Source organism: Oreochromis aureus, linkage group 17 (genome assembly GCF_013358895.1).
Source record: "Oreochromis aureus strain Israel breed Guangdong linkage group 17, ZZ_aureus, whole genome shotgun sequence".
NCBI lineage: Eukaryota > Metazoa > Chordata > Actinopteri > Cichliformes > Cichlidae > Oreochromis > Oreochromis aureus.
In genome coordinates this window covers 2,922,070-2,943,371 of record NC_052958.1, presented here as the reverse complement: position 1 = coordinate 2,943,371, position 21,302 = coordinate 2,922,070, and the positions used below count along the sequence as shown (strand labels likewise).

General features: G+C 42.1%; 1 protein-coding gene and 1 long non-coding RNA gene across 5 annotated transcripts in view; one reads left to right on the top strand and one right to left on the bottom strand.

The window, feature by feature from the left end:
- pde4ba (phosphodiesterase 4B, cAMP-specific a) overlaps positions 1-21,302 on the bottom strand; it is a 160,729-nt gene that overhangs the window by 18,129 nt on the left and 121,298 nt on the right. For all 4 annotated transcript variants that reach the window (XM_039600670.1, XM_031758617.2, XM_039600672.1 and 1 more), the window contains one exon: positions 2,245-2,357. In XM_039600670.1, the coding sequence (XP_039456604.1) occupies positions 2,245-2,357 (113 nt within the window). The remainder of the gene's footprint in view (positions 1-2,244; positions 2,358-21,302) is intronic.
- Positions 1-21,302, top strand: part of LOC120433783 — a 62,973-nt gene that overhangs the window by 28,171 nt on the left and 13,500 nt on the right. The gene's annotated exons all lie outside the window — the stretch shown is intronic.

Below are 21,302 nucleotides of genomic sequence, written 5' to 3'. Positions count from 1 at the left end.
TGGTTTGGACTTAAACAAAACAAAAGAAAAGACCCCAAAATTTAAATATTTAACTTCCTGTAAGTGGCCAACCTCTGTGGCAGTCTACGGTATAAAACTGCCCAGGTTAGATCTCTAACAGTGATGGCTTTATATCCAGTGACTCATGAACTCATCCTACCCTTAAACCCCACAGACATATTTACTCTGGTGGCCGGCGGCCAACCACATTATCTTTATTGACAACCATTTTAAAAACAGACATCTGTGGACTGACAGGATACCTCAAGCCGCAGGTGAGGTCTGATCATTTTCTCTGAATTATGAATTCTTAAAGTACAAAACTGAATATATGCAAAACCTTGTCGTAGCCGGGAAACTGTGCTTTGATATCCATGACATCATCTGAATGCAAAGGCCAAAAGGAGGCAATTATGAGACCATGTGTTTTGTATTACAGCCCTTAAGGTAATAGTAGCAGAGATTCTAATGATAGAGAAATAAATTATAGACTGAGTAATAATTTTTTGATCCCCTGCTGAATTTGTAAGTTTCCAAAGAAACGAACAGTCTCTAATTTTTATGGTAGTAACGTTTTAATGGAGAGAAGCAAAAAATATCAACCAGAAATCCAGAGAAAATACATTACATAAAAGTTTTAAACTGATTTGCATGTCAGTGAGTCAAATAAATATTTTATCCCCTACCACCCAGCTAGGATTCTGACTCCCACAGATTGGCCGCGTGCCCATGTGTACAGATTAGGATCAATCATTCATCTCAACTCATGTTTATAAAGCACACCTGTCCACAGAACCTGTTTCTTCCATTCGAACCTTGCCACCACCACAGACATGGTCAGGGTACAAAAAGTTTGATGAGCTTTCATTATTCAGAAATGGAAGAAATATAAAATGACCAGACTGCCCTCAGTCTGGAGCTCCTTTCAGTATCTTGCCACACGGGGTGCCGAGCAAGGTCCCCCTGCTTTTCCAGCAGGGTCTTCCAGCATGACAATGACCCAAACCATTGTCGCCTCCAAGGTAACAAAGGAGTGGGTAAGGAAGAAGTACGTTAAGGTCATGGAGGGTCATGGAGCGTCATGGAGCGTCATGGAGCGGCCTAGCCTCAGACCTCAGTCTTATAGAAAATCTGTGGAGGAAGCTGAAGCTTCGAGTTGCCAAACGGCAGCCACAAAAGCTAAAGGATTCAGAGAGTTTCTGTGAAGACGAGTGGGTGAAAACCCCTCATGAAATCTTTGCAAAGTTGGTGACCAACTAAAAGAAATGTCTTACCCCAACAAGGGTTTGTCCGCCACCAGATAGTAAGTCATGTTTTGCTTGGGGATCAAATACTTCTTCCACTCAATGACAAACAAATCAATTTATAACTTTTATGTAATGTGTTTTTTCTGGACTTTTGGCTGATATTCTGTCTCTCTCCATGAAAATGATACAACCATAAAACATATGTTCATTTCTTTGTAAGTGAGCAAACTTAACATGACCCACACAGTCATGGATGCAACCTAATAATTCTTAGATATCATGTCCAGAATCCAGTAACACGAGCACAGGAAGCGCAATACAACGAGTGATCATCAAGCTGGATGTGGTTCAGTACCATTGTGTCTACTTCCTGTCTCTTTACATAAGAACCAGGCATTGAACTTCACTGCACATGACACGCAATCGGTGACACAGAAGAAACAGAATAATCAGCGGACAGTGGAAAAATTAGTCAGCAAAGATGGAAAGAGAGCCAACGCCGGCCAAGAAAAAACACACACTTCTACTTGTTAGACCATCTTTTCAACAAAGTGAGTTTTATGTTTGCTCAGGAAAAAAAATCCGATGATAAATAGGACACACAAGTGAGCTGGTGGCCTTTTAATCCAATCAGCACTCATCTCAGCACCCTCTGCCAAACCAATCTCCTCCTCATTACTGTTCTGTTTATGTTCAAACTTTTAACGCTGTTTACTTTGATGGGTCATGCTAAGTTCAGCAGTAGTATCTTTGGATTTTGTATACCGTCCTTCATGTGTTTATTATGCTGAAGGATTAATGCTTCCTGCAGATTCCCTTGCTAGTCAGATTTGAGAGCTCCTCCAAAAAGCAGAGCCCTTTTCTGTATAACAACTTGCAACAAATGGACTTTGATATATCTGCTCGAAATACAAGTGGGACGGCACAAAACTCCCCCCTCCCCCTATTATGATGAAACACAATAATAGTAAACAGTGAAAGGTGCAGCCTCTCATACCTTGGTGGAGGCCATGTCGCTGACAGAGCGGTAGGTCTGGATGGTCTCCAGCTGGTCCAAACACCACTCCAACTCCTCCATTGTCTCCATGGCCAGTTTCTGGTACGCGTCATCTGTCAACAAACAGCCGGCACACAGAGACACGCAGTCAGAACAGACAGTGCACATGGAGCGCGAACGCTGCCCAGCCACTCCCAGGGACCGTCCACCCACGGGTCTCGCTCAGGGTTCCTGCTGCTGCTTTTGAGGAGGGGGGACTGCTAGAGGTGGGACACAGTTGTAGCGCCCCTTCATCCTGAGGAGGTTTTTTAGCTGCTGGGACTCGCAGCTGTCAGTGGAATCGAGAGAAAGCCAGGACCTGACCTCGTTCTGTCACACACTCAACTTGTCTGTGTGAGTCCCCAACCCCCAAACGTCATCTCCCAATCTGAGGCCCTCAGCTTATTTACATAAAGTCAACCGCCCTATTACAGGAAACCAGATACCCCCACCTCACAAACACACTTTACCCCATCTCACAGGAAACAGACACCTCGAAACCTAAACACACATGCAGAAATGCACATGTTGTCACATTAAAAACATGCATCAACTTTGAACACGCATGCATGCACAAGTTGGCACTGATTAGGAAATATTTAATCAACCTAATCTTTTTTTTTTTATTATTGACAACAGACAGTGGCATCGGACAAGTCTTAGTGATGAGCCCATCATTTCTGATGAATACCCGCACGGCAAAGACGCAGGATGTTTTTAATCACTCATTTAGTCATCAAAAAACATGATAACAGCTGCTGCAAAACATGTGTCACTGTTGCTTTCTAGGACGTAAGAAGAAGGCTGAAGGTCCGACCACAGCAGTCAGAAAATGCGCCATAGATATAAAATTACAGGAACTGGCACTGGCATTAAGTTTACCAGAAATGAATTGACATTTCTAATGCTGTTGTGTTGTTACCATTTAGGTTGTGTTTTTCTTTCTTTTCTTTTTAAATATGTTGGTCAAATAAAGCAGAAGGATTAAATATTATAATAAAAGAAATATTGAGTAAAGAACAAAAACATCTACAAAGCACACATGAAGTTGGTCCAAAGAGGGATTATGATGACAGACAGAGAAAGTCAAGGCAAGGTTTGTGCTGTCACCACTGCTGAGAGATTCCTGCTTGGACTGGGTGTCACTGCTCCGACCCTGTTCCTGTGGTTTAACCATTTTTCAGACAACTGCAAACTGTACGTCAGAGTTGGAGTGAGTGTGTCTTGGAAAGCAAAGGCGAGTGTGCGATGAGTTGGTTGGTGGAGTTGAACCAACACACATGCACTCTTCTCCCACTCCCGCACTGTGTATACTCCGGGTCGCCTAGCTGCGGAGCACAACATGGCAGCAGGGTGTGCACTGCGGCAACCTTAGCGCGGCCACGTAGAATGCGTCCCCCGCTCTGATCTCCTTGCCATCAAAGACACGAGCCTGTTTGCTCTCCCAAACATGAGAGGCACCTGGCACTTTGCCCACAGCCTTCCCTCACTCTGATGAGGGCAGTGAAAGAAAAAGAGGGAGTGTGTGTTTGTGTGTGTGTTTAGTTTAATGCCGCAACTGCCTGATCTTGAAACGGTTTACACTTATTTGAGATGTTGCTTTCCAGTATTTCCAACATCTTTGAGGTGGTTTGTGTTTTTGAAGAGCGTAGAAAATCTCTTTCCCTGGAACGGTCTTTTCTTTTGACCTTTTAAACTCTGCTCAGAAAGCAAGAACCACAGTAGAAGTTTTTGGACAGGTTTTTGCAGCCCCACTGCAAAAGTTGACTAAATAGAATCATTTTTGGTCTGTGAAAAATAACACTTTTCCATGGTGTGCGACTTATGTGTGGATGGTGAGCTTGCTTTTGCCATTCTCTGCATATAAAAAGTAAATACACAATAAGTATAGCAGATTAAACAAAAAAACGGCCTTGGGTTCAGAAGTCTGGACTTTCCTGCAGTAACAAACCTACCGACTTATCTGTGCATCCAAATCATTGGAGAATACACATGGAAAGGGTTCAAGACTTGACATTCGGCACTGTTAATGCTGACTGATGTGATCAACATTTCTCCCAAGTCATAGCAGTAATGATGAGTGAAAACAAAGCTGCATCAGAGAGAAACAGCCATGGCTAGATTGATCTAAAAATCACTTTCAGCACTTGATTTCAAAACACACAAAACTGGGTCTCAAAATCTAGTTCAGCAAGTCAGGCCCTAAAGCCAAGGCCAAATACTTGCAGGTCTCCATGTATTAAATCCAAGTTTCGAGGCAGGTGCCAGATCCACAGAACTGTAACACTTGTATAATGGTTTTACTTTGATCCCTGGGCTGCTGGAAAACAAGGCCAAGAACACCGGTCTTTCCTCTAGCACTGGACCCAGTTAACCACCTGTTAAAGATTTATTTGCTAAGAACTAAAGTATTTGGCTCAGGTTCTAAGTTTTATGTCAAAAATATTTAAATTGCTCCAACAGCTATCAAAAATAAGCACTGATGTTTAGAATACTTTACTTCAGATAGAAATTGAGCTAATAAAAAACTCTAGTCGACCATAAGAAAAAGGACCGGCACCTTACACATCCTCGGACACAAGACAAGTTCCCAGCTTCCACAATATTATTTCATTTCTTCTTTGGCTTTGCCTATTTTAAATTCATATGGAAAGTTTTGTGTGGTTTTTAAGATCATTCTGGCATCCATCCATCCATTCATCCATCCATCCATCCATCCATCCATCCATCCATTTACCAATCCATCCACCCATTCATCCATCCATCCATCCATCCATCCATTTACCAATCCATCCACCCATTCATCCACCCATCCATCCATCCATCCATCCATCTATCAATCCATCCGTCCATCCACCCATCCATCAATCCATCCATCCATTTACCAATCCATCCACCCATTCATCCATCCATCCATCCATCCATCCATTTACCAATCCATCCACCCATTCATCCACCCATTCATCCATCCATCCATCCATCCATCCATCTATCAATCCATCCGTCCATCCACCCATTCATCCATCCATTCATCCATCTATCAATCCATCCATCCATCCATCAGCCATCCGTCCATTCATTTATCCATCCATCCATCTACCGATCCATCATCCATCCACCCATTCATCCATCCATTCATCCATCCATCCATCAATCCATCCATCCATTTACCAATCCATCCACCCATTCATCCATCCATTCATCCATCTATCAATCCATCCATCCATCCATCAGCCATCCATCAATCCATCCATCCATTTACCAATCCATCCACCCATTCATCCATCCATTCATCCATCTATCAATCCATCCATCAGCCATCCGTCCATTCATTTATCCATTCATCCATCCATCCACCCACCCATCCATCCATCCATCTATCCATTTATCATCCATCCATCCATCTCTTTATTCCTCTCTATCTCCCGAACATGTAATATGGAAGAAAATACAGTGAGCGTTCCTTCTCTGGGAAGTCAGAAATTAATGAAGAAGTAATTAAGTGCAACCTAAAAATAATAATAAGCCTTATTATGTTTTTCAGGGTTTGTTTGTTGTTTTTTGTAATCTTCAACTTTTTTGTCATTTCAAATATCATTTCAATTAAACAGCCTGCACACATTGGTGGACTAACCATTAAAAGATAATTTGGTTAATTACCAATGCTTTTAATTTTGGTGGTCTAAAATGTAGATGTAGATGTATTAGACTGTAAATATAAGTATATAGGATACGTGAAAAAGAAAAAAGAAAAGTCAGTTTGAGCCTGGATCTTAGGTCTACACTGACACTTTAAAATAGTCAGGCCTGATTAGACGGAAGAGACACAAGCAGTTAATCAGAAATGTGTTGGTATAAGGTTAAAATATGATTTGTCATAATGGGTAAAAAATATTGGTGCGAAAAACTGGTGCTGATGAAAACACATTAAGAGTAGAGGCATGTGCACTCACTATATATTAGTAAGTACTCCAGTTATGGCCTTGGCTGGACTGAGGGGAACAGCACTCCAAATACATACACACACACACACACACACACACACACACACACACACACACACACACACACACACAACACGATACAAGAGGGGATTTCCACCGCCTCCACCCGACACAAGGACCTTTCTGATCAGTGCTCAGACCTACAGTTTGTCCCACAGGGGCAGGCAGGAAAATACATATGTACAGTCCAGCCACACAAACACAGTGACACACGCACACTTGATGGCTAAGATGTCTCGTTACCGCACACACTGCCATACAAACAAGTACTTTCCAGCTGAGAGAAGTGGAGCCGGCAGGCTGCCGTGGCAGGAAGGGTTTGGGGGGGGGGGGATATGAGGTCAGTACTCTCGGTTTCAATTTAATATTGAAAAGTTTTTAGTTGTTTTTCACTACATCCAAAGAAATCAGCAGCCCGAGGTAACATTAAAAACGAGAAAATGCAGGAAAAGGGCACGAGTGCATGAAATAAAAGGAACAGAAAATGAAATCCAAATAAAGAACACATGGCCTGTTTTTTTTAATGTTACCAGCATTCCTCTTACTGTGTCAATCCATAATTCACTGATTGTTTTTCCTTTCACTGTTTCACATGCATTTCCAGTTCCAAAATGTTTTATAATTCTTAGATCTGTCTTTTATTTAATTATTAGCATTTCAGGGCATAATTTTTCAGATTTCCCCATAAAATCAATTTAAATTCACTCACCTCCTCTACAAGAATAACATTTTGTTGGTTTATTTATTCCACATTTTATGGGAGACTTCTTTACACACACGCACTCAAATGAGGTTATTTAAGGACCATTGTGCCCACAGGACATCAGACAGGAGCTGTTAAAGCTGTTTGTGTTTGAAAATGGGCCTGTGTGTGAGAGACAGCTGCATCTGTCGTCCTCCCATGGGCATAGAGATAGTTTGCCCGTGATGCAAAGGTAGATGCAGCAGGGCATGTCAGCTGCAGCGCATTATCAGCAGCCAGCATCTATGTGGAAGACTGTTAGCTTAATCATGAGCAAGCACTGACACACACTGGGACACAAAACCCACTCTGACTAGAGGGGTCAGTTGAGGACCAGCCCTCCCCACACCTGCTCAGTCTATCCTAATTTCTGCTTTTCATTGACCAAGAATTCACCGTGTAAACATTCAGGTTTTGAAGGGTGACGTCCCACATTTCTAGTGAACCAGCGTAAACAGACCACACACGCACTTAAAGAGAAACCAAACTTTGACGCTGGTCAACTGGCAGCAGCGCCGGATTTGTAAATGGCAGAAAGAAAGCGAGAGAGAGACTGAGGCACTCTCTTTCTTCATCTCCTGCTTTACCAGAAAGTGAGTTGATCTGAAACCCTCCGTGCGGTTACACAACACTTCCTAACAAAGACCAGACATGGTAAATTGAGGTAGGGGGGCTGGGGTAGTGCTGCTTTTACAGGTCTTACAAACTCAAGTTTGACTTGACATTCACAGAAATGTCATTGACAAGAAATCTGAAAAGTCGAGGGGAGGGCGAAGAGCGGTGGTGGAGTTTGTGGTTTCGGGGCCTTCTTGCATAACCTCGATACATTTCTTGATCAAAACATTTCTGTAAGCTGGGTTCTGAGAAGTGACAAAATGACATCATGGCTACGTATTTCATTAGCAAACATTTATCTGATTTACTGGGACTCAGAATACGAGTAATATTTCAGTGGTATTGACATTTCATTACCCCACGGCTGTTTGATATTAACAATGGGAGGGTAGAATTAACCCTCAAGCCATCCTGTTACATTGTAGACAAAGCTGGTAAATTCATTGCTCAGGGATACAGTGCTGGTAAAATGTGCTGGTTCCTTTTTTATGTGGCCGCGACCCTCCAGAAGCAGCACTGTGACATATTTAGGATGTTGATTCACACATTAAATATTCTGATGTGTTGTAATAGTCCGTGTCTCTCGTGCCAAAGCTACCAGCTTTTATATTTGCTGCCTTCCCCTAACGCAGCGACGGAGATGGTGAAACAACACTTTCATGTGTGGGACTCGGAAAGAAGAATGCAGCTGTTACACTTGCTAAGAAAATAGCAAGCGCGTCTCTTTATCTGTGTTTAATGTTTTTCTCTTTAGTAAATAGAAACTGAATTTACGTGGTGAAGGTTCAAATCCAGTCTGGAATAATCTATGAAATGAGACATTCTTTGAAGCAATATATTAATAACACACTTGAAGTAAACATTTTTGCAGAGCTGTTTTCAGGAGTGTTGGGGGTCCTATTGTTTCACAGCATGTGAGTACAGTTCAGTGCAACAGTGTGACCTGTGGCTCTTCTACCTGCATTTAAACTGAAAGTCATTTACAACCACAAAACATAACAAAGGCGCTTTGACTGGGCCACACAGCGTGTACGTGTTTGAGTGCTAGACCTCCTTATGTAGCTTGCTGGCTCTAATAACCCTGCTGTATACATTCCTCCCCACATTATACACATTTCTGTGAGATCCATCCATCCATCCATTCGCTTCCGCTTATCCTTTTCAGGGTCGCGGGGGGCGTTGGAGCCTATCCCAGCTGCCATAGGGCGAGAGGCAGGGTACACCCTGGACAGGTCGCCAGTCTGTGGCAGGGCCAACACACAGGGACAGACAACCATTCACTCACACATTCACACCTAGTGGCAATTTGGATTATCCAATTAACCTATCCCCACAAGCTGCATTTCTGTGAGATTTACTATAGAATTTAATGTAAAAGCAAAGCACAAAAGGATGAATCTGCCCCATAAAGGCTGGACGGTTACACCAGATACCACGCTGAATCGTAGGAACGACAGCACGAAGAGCTAATCAAATTCTGTCTCTACGCTGCTTTTACTGTCTAAAAACAAAGACTAGAATGAGAACTGTGTGACTGGAAGATTCATTCATGTATTTATTTATTTGTATTACTGGTATGTGACCTAATTTCAAAGATTGTTTTGAAGAGGGCTGGGCCTCTTTCAGTAGTTCTGTTGCAGTGAATTTATTCTTCCATTAACTGAAGTCTAACCCAGACAGTAACTTTGTTTTATCTTTGCATGCAAGTGTTAAGATTTTATGTGGCTAAAACTTCAGTTACAGTAACAGAAACCCAGAAACCAGTCCAAACGGGCCTTTGCTCCAAACTGAATCACGCACAAGTCTGAGGTTTCTCTGCCTCCGTCACGTGCACATTGTTCGCAGAGACTCGGAGTGATTTACGCACGTAGGAGACGAATGTGAGGAGTACACCGTGAGGAGTGAAACGAGCTCAGGGACAGTCTGACACAGCACGGTCTGAAGGTTCGCTGAGACCTGAGGCGCCTTGTCCTGAGTTGTACAAACAGTATTCCCTCTTATCTGACCGCTCGTCACTTTCTGATGTAAAAACCTTCAAAGTTTCGAATCTGTATCTCTCCCGCTGATAAAAAGAGAGACGTCATTGAAGCCGTGTGTTTGGCCTTATTACCAGCTCGGCTCTGAGGACCTGTGAGCGTAAACCGCCTTGTCCTTGAGCTGCACGCTCACGTACTCTCTTCATCTCACAACAGTTTCTAACATTTCTATATATCCAAAACTTGGGTACGCACACCAAAAAAATGCACACAGACCGGGCTTTGTCTGTATTACCTGGGGTGAACTCCTGCATTGAAAGCAACAGCACTGACTAGACTGAATGAGCCTCATTGTCATGCTGACTGGCCTTTGGCCCTCAGGTTGATTTGCATGGATCAGAGGAGCCGTGGGACCCCGCTCAGCCAGACTTCTGTCAGTGCCGATGCTGCTGCTGCTGCTTTATTCTCCTTTTTAAGTTCCAGAGAAGCTTCCAGAGTTAGAATTAAAAGGTGTATGCAATGGTGCAAGTGGTGCATCTGAATTCAGGGATTATGAGACGTTTGGGGTATAGAGCAGCTGTTGGTGGTCCTCGAAGACCCTGCTCTCTAAAACACCTCCAGACTGATTAGACACCAACAGATTTACTCACTTCTCACTTTCTGGGGGCGTGGCTGACACGTGGTCAATCACAGTGTTCTGCTTTTTTTTCCTATTTCATATATCTAACTGCAGTAGAGATAAAGCTGCTCTTTTTCCTTGATTCTTGTTTACGTGATCTTGGGTCCAATTATGTAGACGGCAGCCCAGTAGCCCTCTTTGACTCAGTGTAAAGCCTGTGCATTGCATAGAGAAGCATCTTTCCACTAAAGAGCTGTTTTTGTGCAGGTTTAGATAAAAAATACCATCAGTTTGTTAAACTTCATCAAAAAATCTCTGCTAGTTTCAAACAAGTGTCACAGGTACCTGCAGCCGTTCCTCCCCACGTTTCCCCTCAAAGTGGAAACAGAAGCAGAATATAGTGTGTATGGGCTGCATCACTCATCACTCACATACACACAGTGAATTGTCTCCGATGAGACCCTGTCACCCTCCTACTGTGTTCAAGGGTTATTTATTATGTTACTATGGTGTCCGGCTTTATGATGTGGTTCCTGCTCAGCTCAGTTCCTTTAGTGTTACTTGTGTGATTAAACTGCGGTGCATTTAAAGTTGTGTTTGTAGCTGTAACATGCAATTCAGAAATTAGATCAGTCAAACACTGCTGGGGTAGGGGCCCCACGTTAGCTTTTATCAATAGCTTCATGTCAGTGCTCTTTTTTTGTTCTCACCCTTTTTTCCTCTTACCTCATCCATGTGATATAGCTTCCTACCTGAGTAAGAGTAATATTCTGTCTTTTTTTTAAACCAAGTGCAAAAAGCGGCTCGTCACTGGCACTTCTTTTGCTTTTTTTTTTTGCCTTTCTGTCACTTTCTGTTAATTTCTAGGGAAGCTAACCAGCTACTTTTTATGATATCATATTTATCCTTCTCTCCCTTCTTTCTTTTGGATTTAGTACTAAAGTCGATTAACTTATTTTAACGTATTAGACTATTGCTTTAATAGGCAAGTAACCAAACAAACTGGGACACAATAGCCATGGTTAACTGGGAGCGTTTTTTCTGCGCTAATACGGTGACCTGGCATGTTCCTCAAGTGGGTTTCAAATCACAAAAGCAACAAGGTGCATGCTCAGTAATCACAATTATTGTTTTATTTTTAAATAAATACTCATAGACAGTGCTTTACTACTGTAAAGTACTTACTGCTAATTTAAGAAGGCAAGTCAGAAATCAAAGGGTTTCCAGGAGGGGAGCTTCAGACTCAGAACTACCAGGAGATCCATTACTGCTGCTAGATTTAGTGTCATGTCAGAAAAGCTACATATGAAAATACATTTCAGGTGACAAATTGGAATCATTTGTTTTGTCATAAACGATTAGTGTTATTTGTATTTTGACTGCTCGAACTTGTTGGAAAATATGGACCTCTTCCATGCACTCCATCCCAAGCCTCATATCACTTCTGCAGGTCTTATTTCAAATAATGGGGCCATAAACAGCCTCACCAAGGTGATGTGCACTGCAGCTAGACGGGCTCTCTTCACATGTCACGCTTCTTCTGTTTCTTGGCGTCAGGACCTGAAAAACATTCTACTGAGGCCAAGCGAGAAATCATTTTAGTCCGGAGACTTTTCCAGCTGTTGTTGAACTGTTGTCAAGAAAAACATGGCTGTCTCATTAACATTATCTTGGCTGTATTTAGCGTGCAAGCCATGAAACGGAGCCAATTCTGGCTGGTCCGGGTCGGGATAAAGCCGACTTAACGAGGGGGGCAGGAAAGGCACCAGAAGGGTTCTGCGATGAAGGGCTTTGCGTGCAACGAAGGCTCAAGAAACATATGAAGACCAGCTGAAGCAAACCTCAAATAACCTCAAACAGCATGCCTACTTATGATGGGTAAGCATGCCTTGTGTGTCAGTTCGAGCCAGCCCGTGTGTGTTTATGTGCGCCTCCCAGACCACATTACAAAATCAAATTGAACCAATAAAGACTGTTGGCAGCGGTGAGCACGCAAGACAAGATTGATTGTGTTCATCCATACTGGCTAAGTAAGACTTCCTGATTGAATCAAGATTAAATACGACTCCCTCCCCGAGTAACAGCGAAACAGTCACGCGGCATTCACGGTGCAACTGAAGAGCAGTTTCGAAAAAGATACGTGGATTCGGGGGAAGGAAAAAAAAATGAGGTAAATCCTTGCAGAGAAATGATAAGCAAAAGCTTGCTTTTCTTGTTTTTTTTTCTCTTTTTCTCTTTGTTGGTAAAAATCAGGTGGCTTTTTATTAAAGCGGGCTGTTTAATCATTGACTCGTTTTTTTTAAAAAAAAGCTGGCTTCCTGCGCTGCTCCACAAAGAGGACGCAGTAGTTGTGGTGTTTTTCTGGCAGGTCGGGGTGGGGGGAGTGCAAAAAGCTTCCCAAATACCCAAACAAAAGGCCCTGTCTGTGAAGCAGAGAGCGTTTGAATCCATCTGCACAGAGCTGAACAGGCCTGCTGGCAAGGGAATACTTCAGGGGAAGGGCACCCGTCTACTTTATGACTGTGCTGACGTCAATGGCATAATTCAAATACTTGCAGAGTGCATGCTTCCAGCTTTCTGAACCTGCTCTCTCTCTCTCGCTCTCTGTGGCGGGCTGCAGATAAAACCCGAAGCGGAACAGGACTCCGGTAAAACAGAACATCAAAACAACAACTGGAGCGGAGTCACGGCGGCGCTCAAACAGCATCAAACCACATGGTGTTCATTTACTCGGCCTTCAGTGCTCACAAAGCCAAAAGTGACAGATTGATACATCTTTGGAAATGAATTGTAAATTTGCTCACGGAGAGCGTAATATTACTTTAAAGGAGACTTTTGAAACTTTAATTGGTTTGAGGGGAAAATAAATCCTATTAGGGAGAACTGCAAGTGTTTTTTTTATGGTTTTTATAGGTTAAAGAGGAAGAAGAAAAGAAAACTGAAATCAATTAAACCCCTTTCTATGAAGGATGTTTGTCTTTTACCGAAAGAGGGAAGTGACACCGCTTTTTGTGTGAAGTGGTGTACGTATGTGACGTACAGCAGGCCTACGGCCAATATATATGTGCTTTAAAATAAGGTAATGAAACAAGGACCAAAAAAACAAACAAAAGAGTAGCATTCAAACCAATTAAGGTGTAAACAAGGAAAAAGGTTGAAATATTTATGGCTCCTGACTAACTTAATGACACTTGTGAAGACTCAGACTGTTTGCTCCCACCAGATGTTTAAGGATTGTTTTTCAGAGTTTTAATGACATCATGGCTTGTATTGTTGGATAAGTGAGGATGACATAATTGAACGGGGGGCCGGGATGATGACCACAGACGGACTGAAAACCCCCCAAAACAAAACAATCCAAAACGTGAAATCCTCCTCAAAAGTCCCTCGAGTTGAATCCAGCACAGGATCTTTGCTGCGACTCAAATTTCCTCTCTAATCAAAATAAAAGGTAAAGAATAAAAATGGGAATTTAAAAGCAATCTAACGTCACGCTTTAAAATAGAAGCTCAAAGTTAATCCCAAAATCCAGTAATTACCATCCCCTTGACTCTAATAGCTAACTGCACATAACATTACTTTACATGGTTTCTAGTTCATTATGTGGTGCTTCCTGTGCAGCAATGCAACTTTTCTGAAAGGAAGGATATTTTTGGGGGCTTGCAGCGTAGGTAGACAGGAAGTTGAGTTACATCAATGACTTTTCTAAGCTCTACTATGTATAAAAGTCAAGCGTTAGCAGTTTGTGGCCTTTGCTTTTCTGGTTGGTGTCGAGTTTGGTCATCTAGTCTTACTGCGAGGACGGAGAAATCATCCGTCTGTTTACAACTAGGGAACTGCAACCTGGCAGATTTGCCATTTTTAAGCCAAGAAAGCTAAAACACTGCGATGAAATATTAACAAAATCAAGAATTAAACCACGCACACGAAGAAGCAGAATCAAACCTAAAATGGGCCTCGTGTAGAAGAATACACCCTCATACACATACAGTCAAGTGGGTCTTTTCCTAAAACTGAGCTCTGGATCTCCCTTGGCTGGGAGCCCCGAGAGCCCAGCCCCAGCGTGTATAGAGAGCTTTGAGTAGGGTAAATACTTGGCACAGCAGCTTGTTTATGACACTGGAGACTTGTAAAGCAGAGACCAGGCCCGGCCACATTTTAACACTGGGATTACTTGCAATTAAACCATGAGCTCACCACCACCACAACAGAAGCCTGTGTCAGGCTTTTAAAATTTATTTGGAGCTACAGAGTGAATACAAAGTGATTACTAGTGTTTGTTTTTGATATATATTTTTTTTAACTGTCCAGTAAGCTATTAATAACTAGAAAGCGGTGCCACTTATTCTGTGTCAGTCACTGTGTGTGGAAACCTCTTTAACCCTCTTAGGTCACTTGACTGATACTCGAGAGTTCGTCAGTTGGAGGATGGTGAAATGTGACCTAAGGCTGGAAAAGGCATGGCGATCAGCGGGCACCTTTCCATATCTTATATGCAATAACATAACTGTTGACACACAAAAACAACCCAAGGTCCATTTATAGACGCGCTTGATGCTTTAAAGAAAACTTTTGGTACATTACGAGTTGATTAACTTGATTTGTGTTGTATTTGCTGTTGTTCAGAAGATATGAAACGACCCTCCAGTATAGTCACCAAACTTTAGTTTTATAAACTCACACATACAGCACATGGCATTATTTTCTTGCAATAATTGCTTCCATATCTCAGCTGTTACATGTTTTATTCATGAGCACTGATTTTTCTGTTGGTGTCTGTTCCGAGGCAGCGCAGTGGCTAACACCTCACGGTAGGAAGGACCTGGAAGATCCCTGTGGCTGTGTGGGTTCTCTCCAGGTACTCCCGCTTCCTCCCACACTCCAAAGTCATGCACGTTAGGTTAACTGGTAGTCCTAAATTGACCCTACCATACCACCTGGGACCTGTGCAGAGAGTACCCTGTCTCTCGCCCCATGACAGCTGGGATAGACTCCCACTGCCCTGAACTGGATAAGACGTTAATGGATGGATGGAAGGCTTTTCCTTTGAAAGAAAAGAAAAAAATCTTTTGAGCGCACCTGGAAGAAACCGAAACCAGTAACTTGAACTAGCTCTCCACACAACTCTAAAACCCACTTCTCTATTTGTGTAGACATAAACAAACTGGCTAGCTCATAATGCTGCACAGACTTCTTGTTGAATGCTTTAGAGTGGATGGTGCTACAATACAAGCTTTTCCTAGTAAACAATTTACACACTGGGGAAGTCACTGCACGCCAGGACAGTTTTAGTGGAGCAACCTCACTGAACAAAGCACAACAGAGCATTTTATTTACTTCCTTATCTCACAATGAGAGGCAAGCTCTGGTCTTCAGTGGTCAGCCAGACATTTTTCAAAAACCTTTGGGTTTTATTTCCAATTTCAGCAACAAAAATGAATACTGAGTCAATAAAGGCCCACTTAACAATACTGGTAAAAAAAAAAGCAGACGTTAAAAGATTGAAATTGGCTGTTAGCGTTGGTTTAAAATTAACTGGGAAGTTAAAGAAATTTTCTCTATGCAGGAAAATCAGCGACAGCAAAAGTCTGTCGCCACTGATAAAAGTCTCCCAAACAAAGCCCTGACAGCAAAACGGCAACACCATCCTAGAGGTCAAAATCACACAAAGCACAGCAGCGTCAGTGTCATAAAAGACTCTTTCCATCGAACTGAAGTAATGAATTAACCTGTTATGCAACAAAATTCCAGTGTAGAAAACATCCCACCCTACCTTTCTTTCTCTTTCCCCATTTACGTATCTCTGACAGTCTCAGCAACAGCCAACCCATCAATCACCCACTACAAAGAAAACACGGAGAACCAAATTCCTGGAAGGGAGCAGAAGACAGAAAAGCGCTTCATTTTAAGACACTTGTGTAATCACTGCAGGTGAAAAACAGAGCTGGGCTGTCAGGATACGGAAGAATTAATGCAACTGTCCTGCAACTACAAAGGAAGAAATCGGTATACGAGTGATCTCAGTCTACGTACATCTGCAGACAGAAACACTAAAAATTCCTTTAATTATTTTTTCTGTCTGGGAGTGGTTATCATTCCTTCGTGTTTGTAGTGGCACACCTTCTACCAAACAGAAGATCTTCTGTTAGGGTACAGTGCACAAATTATTTTTGGAAGGAATTTAACGGACAATTTCCTGTAGGGCATCGAGGTTGGACGAGTACGACATTTGTTGATCAGCGAAAAATATCCAAATAAAATGTGACTGCCAGCTCTTCGATGTGAAGAATCACCATGCAATGGGTCAGCATGGCGATAAGATCAGCTGAAGAGTCTGTCTGGATGGAGAACTCTAATGCAGTTAGTGAAACAGCTGTTTCAGGCAGATAATTTATGTGTTTACTTTGAGGGAGATTCTAAAATGTTGAAATGTGGTTTCCTGGAAAGCTGCGCGGAGACTCCTCACAGCTGAAAGTATAATTGGAATTATACTTTAAGACCATAATGTGATCCAAATTGATTGTTAATAACAACTGAAAGCTTGTAAGTATGTAAACAGGAAGTCAATCAAGCACAGCGAGCTGTAGTTAACTTCCAACTCTATGACTTGAGGGGAAAAGTAACATGTTCATCTTACATATTAGCCCAAGTATTCCCAAAGGGTACCTCAGCATGTAAACATCCAGATTCCTGTTTGCTGCAGAGGCAGGCAAGGTGACATAACAGATGCACAAACAATGAGAGCAGCAAATGTGTGTCTGGTGTGATTCAGAGGCCACCTGAAGTGTACATTTTCTCTACTTTTTCCAGTCATTGTGCAACATTTTCCAGACTCTAATTACAAAAATGGCAACTTTACCCAACAGAGCACGGATGTTGCAGGCTAAATGTCTCTTAGTTAGTCTGTTTGCTTTAATGAGGGATTTTGGTCATTTAAACAAGTTAGGCTTCACTCACACAAGCTTAGAGAGTGGTAAGAGAGTTGGACAGCTTTCAAATGTTTTATTTTGAATGTTTTATTCACATCTGGTCGGTGAGTGGTTGCAGTAGGTTGATGGGTGAAACTGATAGTATAGAAGGTGCTGCACCAAACACTTACTTCTGATTGCTTTGGTTGCAGATTGCCACAATTTGCATGATGAAAAAAAATTTGTGTGTTCAAGTCAAACCACAGGCAACCATGGGAATTTGCTGGCAACTAAAGAAATACTCTTTATACTCAGTAGTGACTTCCAGCGACCACTTGCCAACCAGTTGTGGAATACAAATTTTTCCCAGCAACTGATGGTTGCCAGGGGGTTCGTGATAATCGGGCTCTAGGCTTGGGTGACTGAAGCTTTGGAAACCGATTTCACAGCCAGCCAACAACCTCTACCAATTGCCCATGAAGCAGTAGTGACATTTTCCATACACACCAGTGGTTGCCAAGTGGTTGCCAGCCCACCTCTAGGCCTGTGTGACTGGGGCTTTAGTTGAAACTGAATCTGTTTAAATTCTATACATATAGGCATGGAGCAATATTTTTTGGTGCCAGAAGTTTCTGGTATCTGGTTGTAGTCTTCTTGAATTCTATCGACCAATCACGGTATTGTCAAAACCAGTTTTTTGGCTGAATTCTGGCCACACAAATCGAGCTGTGACAAACATCTTGCGCTTGCGTTTTAGGTTCTTTATTTACTACAGATGTCTATGAGATTTTCTTGAAAAGATTAACACAGATGCAATGCAAAAACACAGCCAACAAACTTTTTATGATTATCGCCTCAAGGATTCACCTCAGGTTTTTTTTTTTAATACTTTTTTTTCTTTTATTGCTGTGCTTTCAAGTACATATGGGGAAATTACACAAAAAAGTGAAATAAACCTGGTTTGGACACACATACAAAAGCCTCCTCAGAAGAAAAAAAGCACCACTTCAGGTTGGTCTCCATAACAAGTACAAACAAGCTTCTTTTATCGCTACTGGCATACTGGTGATACGGTCTAAGTTGTGAGTAAGAGGACTCGTATTACAGCAACCTTACGCATTCACAGACAAACGCTTACTGTAGCCTGCGTGATACATGAGAGGCCCGGCAGAAAATATTATTGATGACGTCACCTTGTCTCCAAGAGTCAGATCGCATAAACAACGGTAAGATCTGAGCTGAGCAGGAGAGCAGGCGGTTTGGCGGAGGGTCGTGATATTCCGCATCTCCTCTCTGAGAGCAAACATACAGCTACCCACATCAGTCACAAGTGTGCACACAGTCGCACATGCACACACAGCGACGGCAGGCTCATATAAAGCATAAACACAGGTACACACACAAATTCACCTGGTGAGGCAAACAAGGGTTCAGTAATATGTCTGTGTGTTCTCAGTCATCCAGGTTATGGTAAACTAAGGAGCTCGGAAAGAAAAGCGACTGGACTTCTTCAAGTTTCTTGAAGACGTTTCAACTCTTATCTGAGAAGCTTCTTCAGTTCTAAGACCAAATGTTGGAGAGTCCCAGGTATTTGTCCCTTAAGAGGGTCGTTAACCCACTATTGATCAAGGTGTAATAGTAAACACACACACAGTGGGACGTGCCTTTTTCAGTGTAGCCAAGGTTTGTGTACACATGACATTTCAAAGTAGTGAGCCAGTGTTATTGGCAGAGAACAGCCATCAGGAGGACAGTTTGATGACTGTTGTGGTTTCACAGTGGGCCGGGGTTCCCGCTCTTCTTCTGAATGCCAGTCATGTTTCCAGGGTCTGTGTGTGACACATAGTGGAGAGGATGATAGAAATGTTTGGACAGGCTGTGTGGCTGACCCGAAGGATTATGATAGATGGAAATAAAGGGAAAGTCGCCAAGACTCTTGCCATCTCATGCAGTTCGCTGCACATTCATTTTGCCGGTTCAAGACTATAATGAAAAACATCCTCCTATTAAAGGCAAAACAATGTAATACTGTAAGGCTGTTTTTCACTGCCTTCTGGAACAGCCTTGATTGGCAAGATAACACTGTAATTTCATCAAAAGTCTCAGACAAATGCACTTAGTTTTATTAGGTTTAAGTACAGAAGTTTCTTAGTAAAGTACATTTTTGGATTAAAAAACCAACTTTATTAACATTATGAAATGACAAAATCAAATATTAAATGAAAAGAAAGTCAACTCTGAAACCTGCAGAGATACAAATATATATTTGCACAAACAGGCTTTACATAGAGTCCAAGTTTGTGTCTGCCATTTACTCCTACACAGAAGTTCTGAATATTAAATAAAAGACTGTAGTAATCTTCTCTTGACCACAACTACGCTGCAATCTTTGTGTTTGTGTTTAAAAAAAATATGAAGAAAACAAAACAAAATGGCATTTTCTCAAATCTCCATTTAAGTCGCGCTACCGTGCAGTCCTGCAAGATCCTGACTGCACGTCGCTGGAAGCAGATGATGTAAGCGACTGCCGAAGGTTGATCGGTAGATGAGTGGGCCAGAATAGAGCGTAAAGCAGAGTTCACCGGGAACGGGTGAACCGTGAAAAAATTCATAGATGAAGAAATAAATCACGAAAAGCACAGAAAGTGGTCGCACTCGTTTTCACTTCAGCTCTTTGTACCGTGTGTTATAATCTCGTTCTCCTTCGCTGCGGACTCAGTGACCAACAACACGAGTAATGACAGGTTTGACACCTCAGTATACATCATTAAACGTGTGGTTTGACAGCCATTAGAATAGTTTGTATAGACCCTCACTAACTTTGAATGCAAACTCAGTCATCTTGTTCATCTTTCAGTAAAGTGCTAGCCAAAATTAGCATCCCATGTAATCACAGTGAACTGAGGATGCGCCTAAGATCAAAAGGAGCTAACAGTTAAATTGTTAAATCGCTAAATGCTAAATTCAAGGCTTTAAAATCTACAGACAACAAACCAATGATTGACACTGGTTTGACAACTGGTCACTGAGCCTGGTTCTGCCAGAGGTTTCTCTTTCCTTCCCACGGTCACCGAGTGCTTGCTCATAGGGGGGTGTTTGACGGTTGGGGTTTTCTATCAAACACTGAAGGGTCTTTACATTACATTATAAAGCGCCTTGGGGTATTTGATGTTATATAAATAAAACTGAATTCAACTGAATTATGGTAGCTTCATCTTGTAGATACAATCTATGTCTACACCTTAAACAGCACCATGTTACTTTCGCAGCTGTATGAACATGTCAGCTCAGCTTTTGCTTTTGGCACACAATAGTTGTACATCGCCAAAGTAATTTTTTTGTTTTGGTCCAACCAAAATGACCCGATTACCAATTTCAAATCAGTCTTTTTTTTTCAGGATTATTCAAATGAGATTTATTGAAGATGCCAAAATGTGACAAGCAATTTAGTGCAATGACTATTTCATATTACTGAGAAATAAATCCATCAAGTACTGCTCGGGTGTCTACCACATCTGAATTTGGCATGACAACAGCCAGCTTTTATCTCAAAGTGATGGGAACTTGCAACAAAAGAACAGCGTGTCCATGACGCTGTGGCACAAGATGGTCCAGTTTCATTAACCACAGCTAAAAGCAGCAATGCAAAATCCAATCTTTGCATAATCGGACGTTACAAAGACCTGCACTCATTAACTTTTGCTCTTTTAAAATCTGACTTTAAAGCATAAAGTTAACAGAATTAAGTCAAGCATCAGTTATGTTAGTCATATGCATTTAGTGAACTAAAAAACTGATTTTCAGCAGTCAGTTCTTCAAGCGTGGGATGTACTGTTACTGTTTAGTGCAATCTGCTGCAGTCCCATTAGTCCTGCTCTTTGCAGCAATGTCCCTTAGAGATGTTAACTGAGGACACAGCTGCGAGCGGATCATTGTCTTGATTTAAAACTCTAATTTGTGAGAGGGAACACACCACACGCAAGCGTCCATTTGAGTATAAACATGCAAGGGTGTGAGAATCAGAGATGTTCATTTAATGGACAGCTGAAGAGGATAATACATGACCCTGGGTCAAGCGCCCCTGAAAACACAAAGGCCTTTCTCTTAATGAGCTTCACACAGTCCCCTTTCCAAAGGAGGTGCAGTTTTCACCAC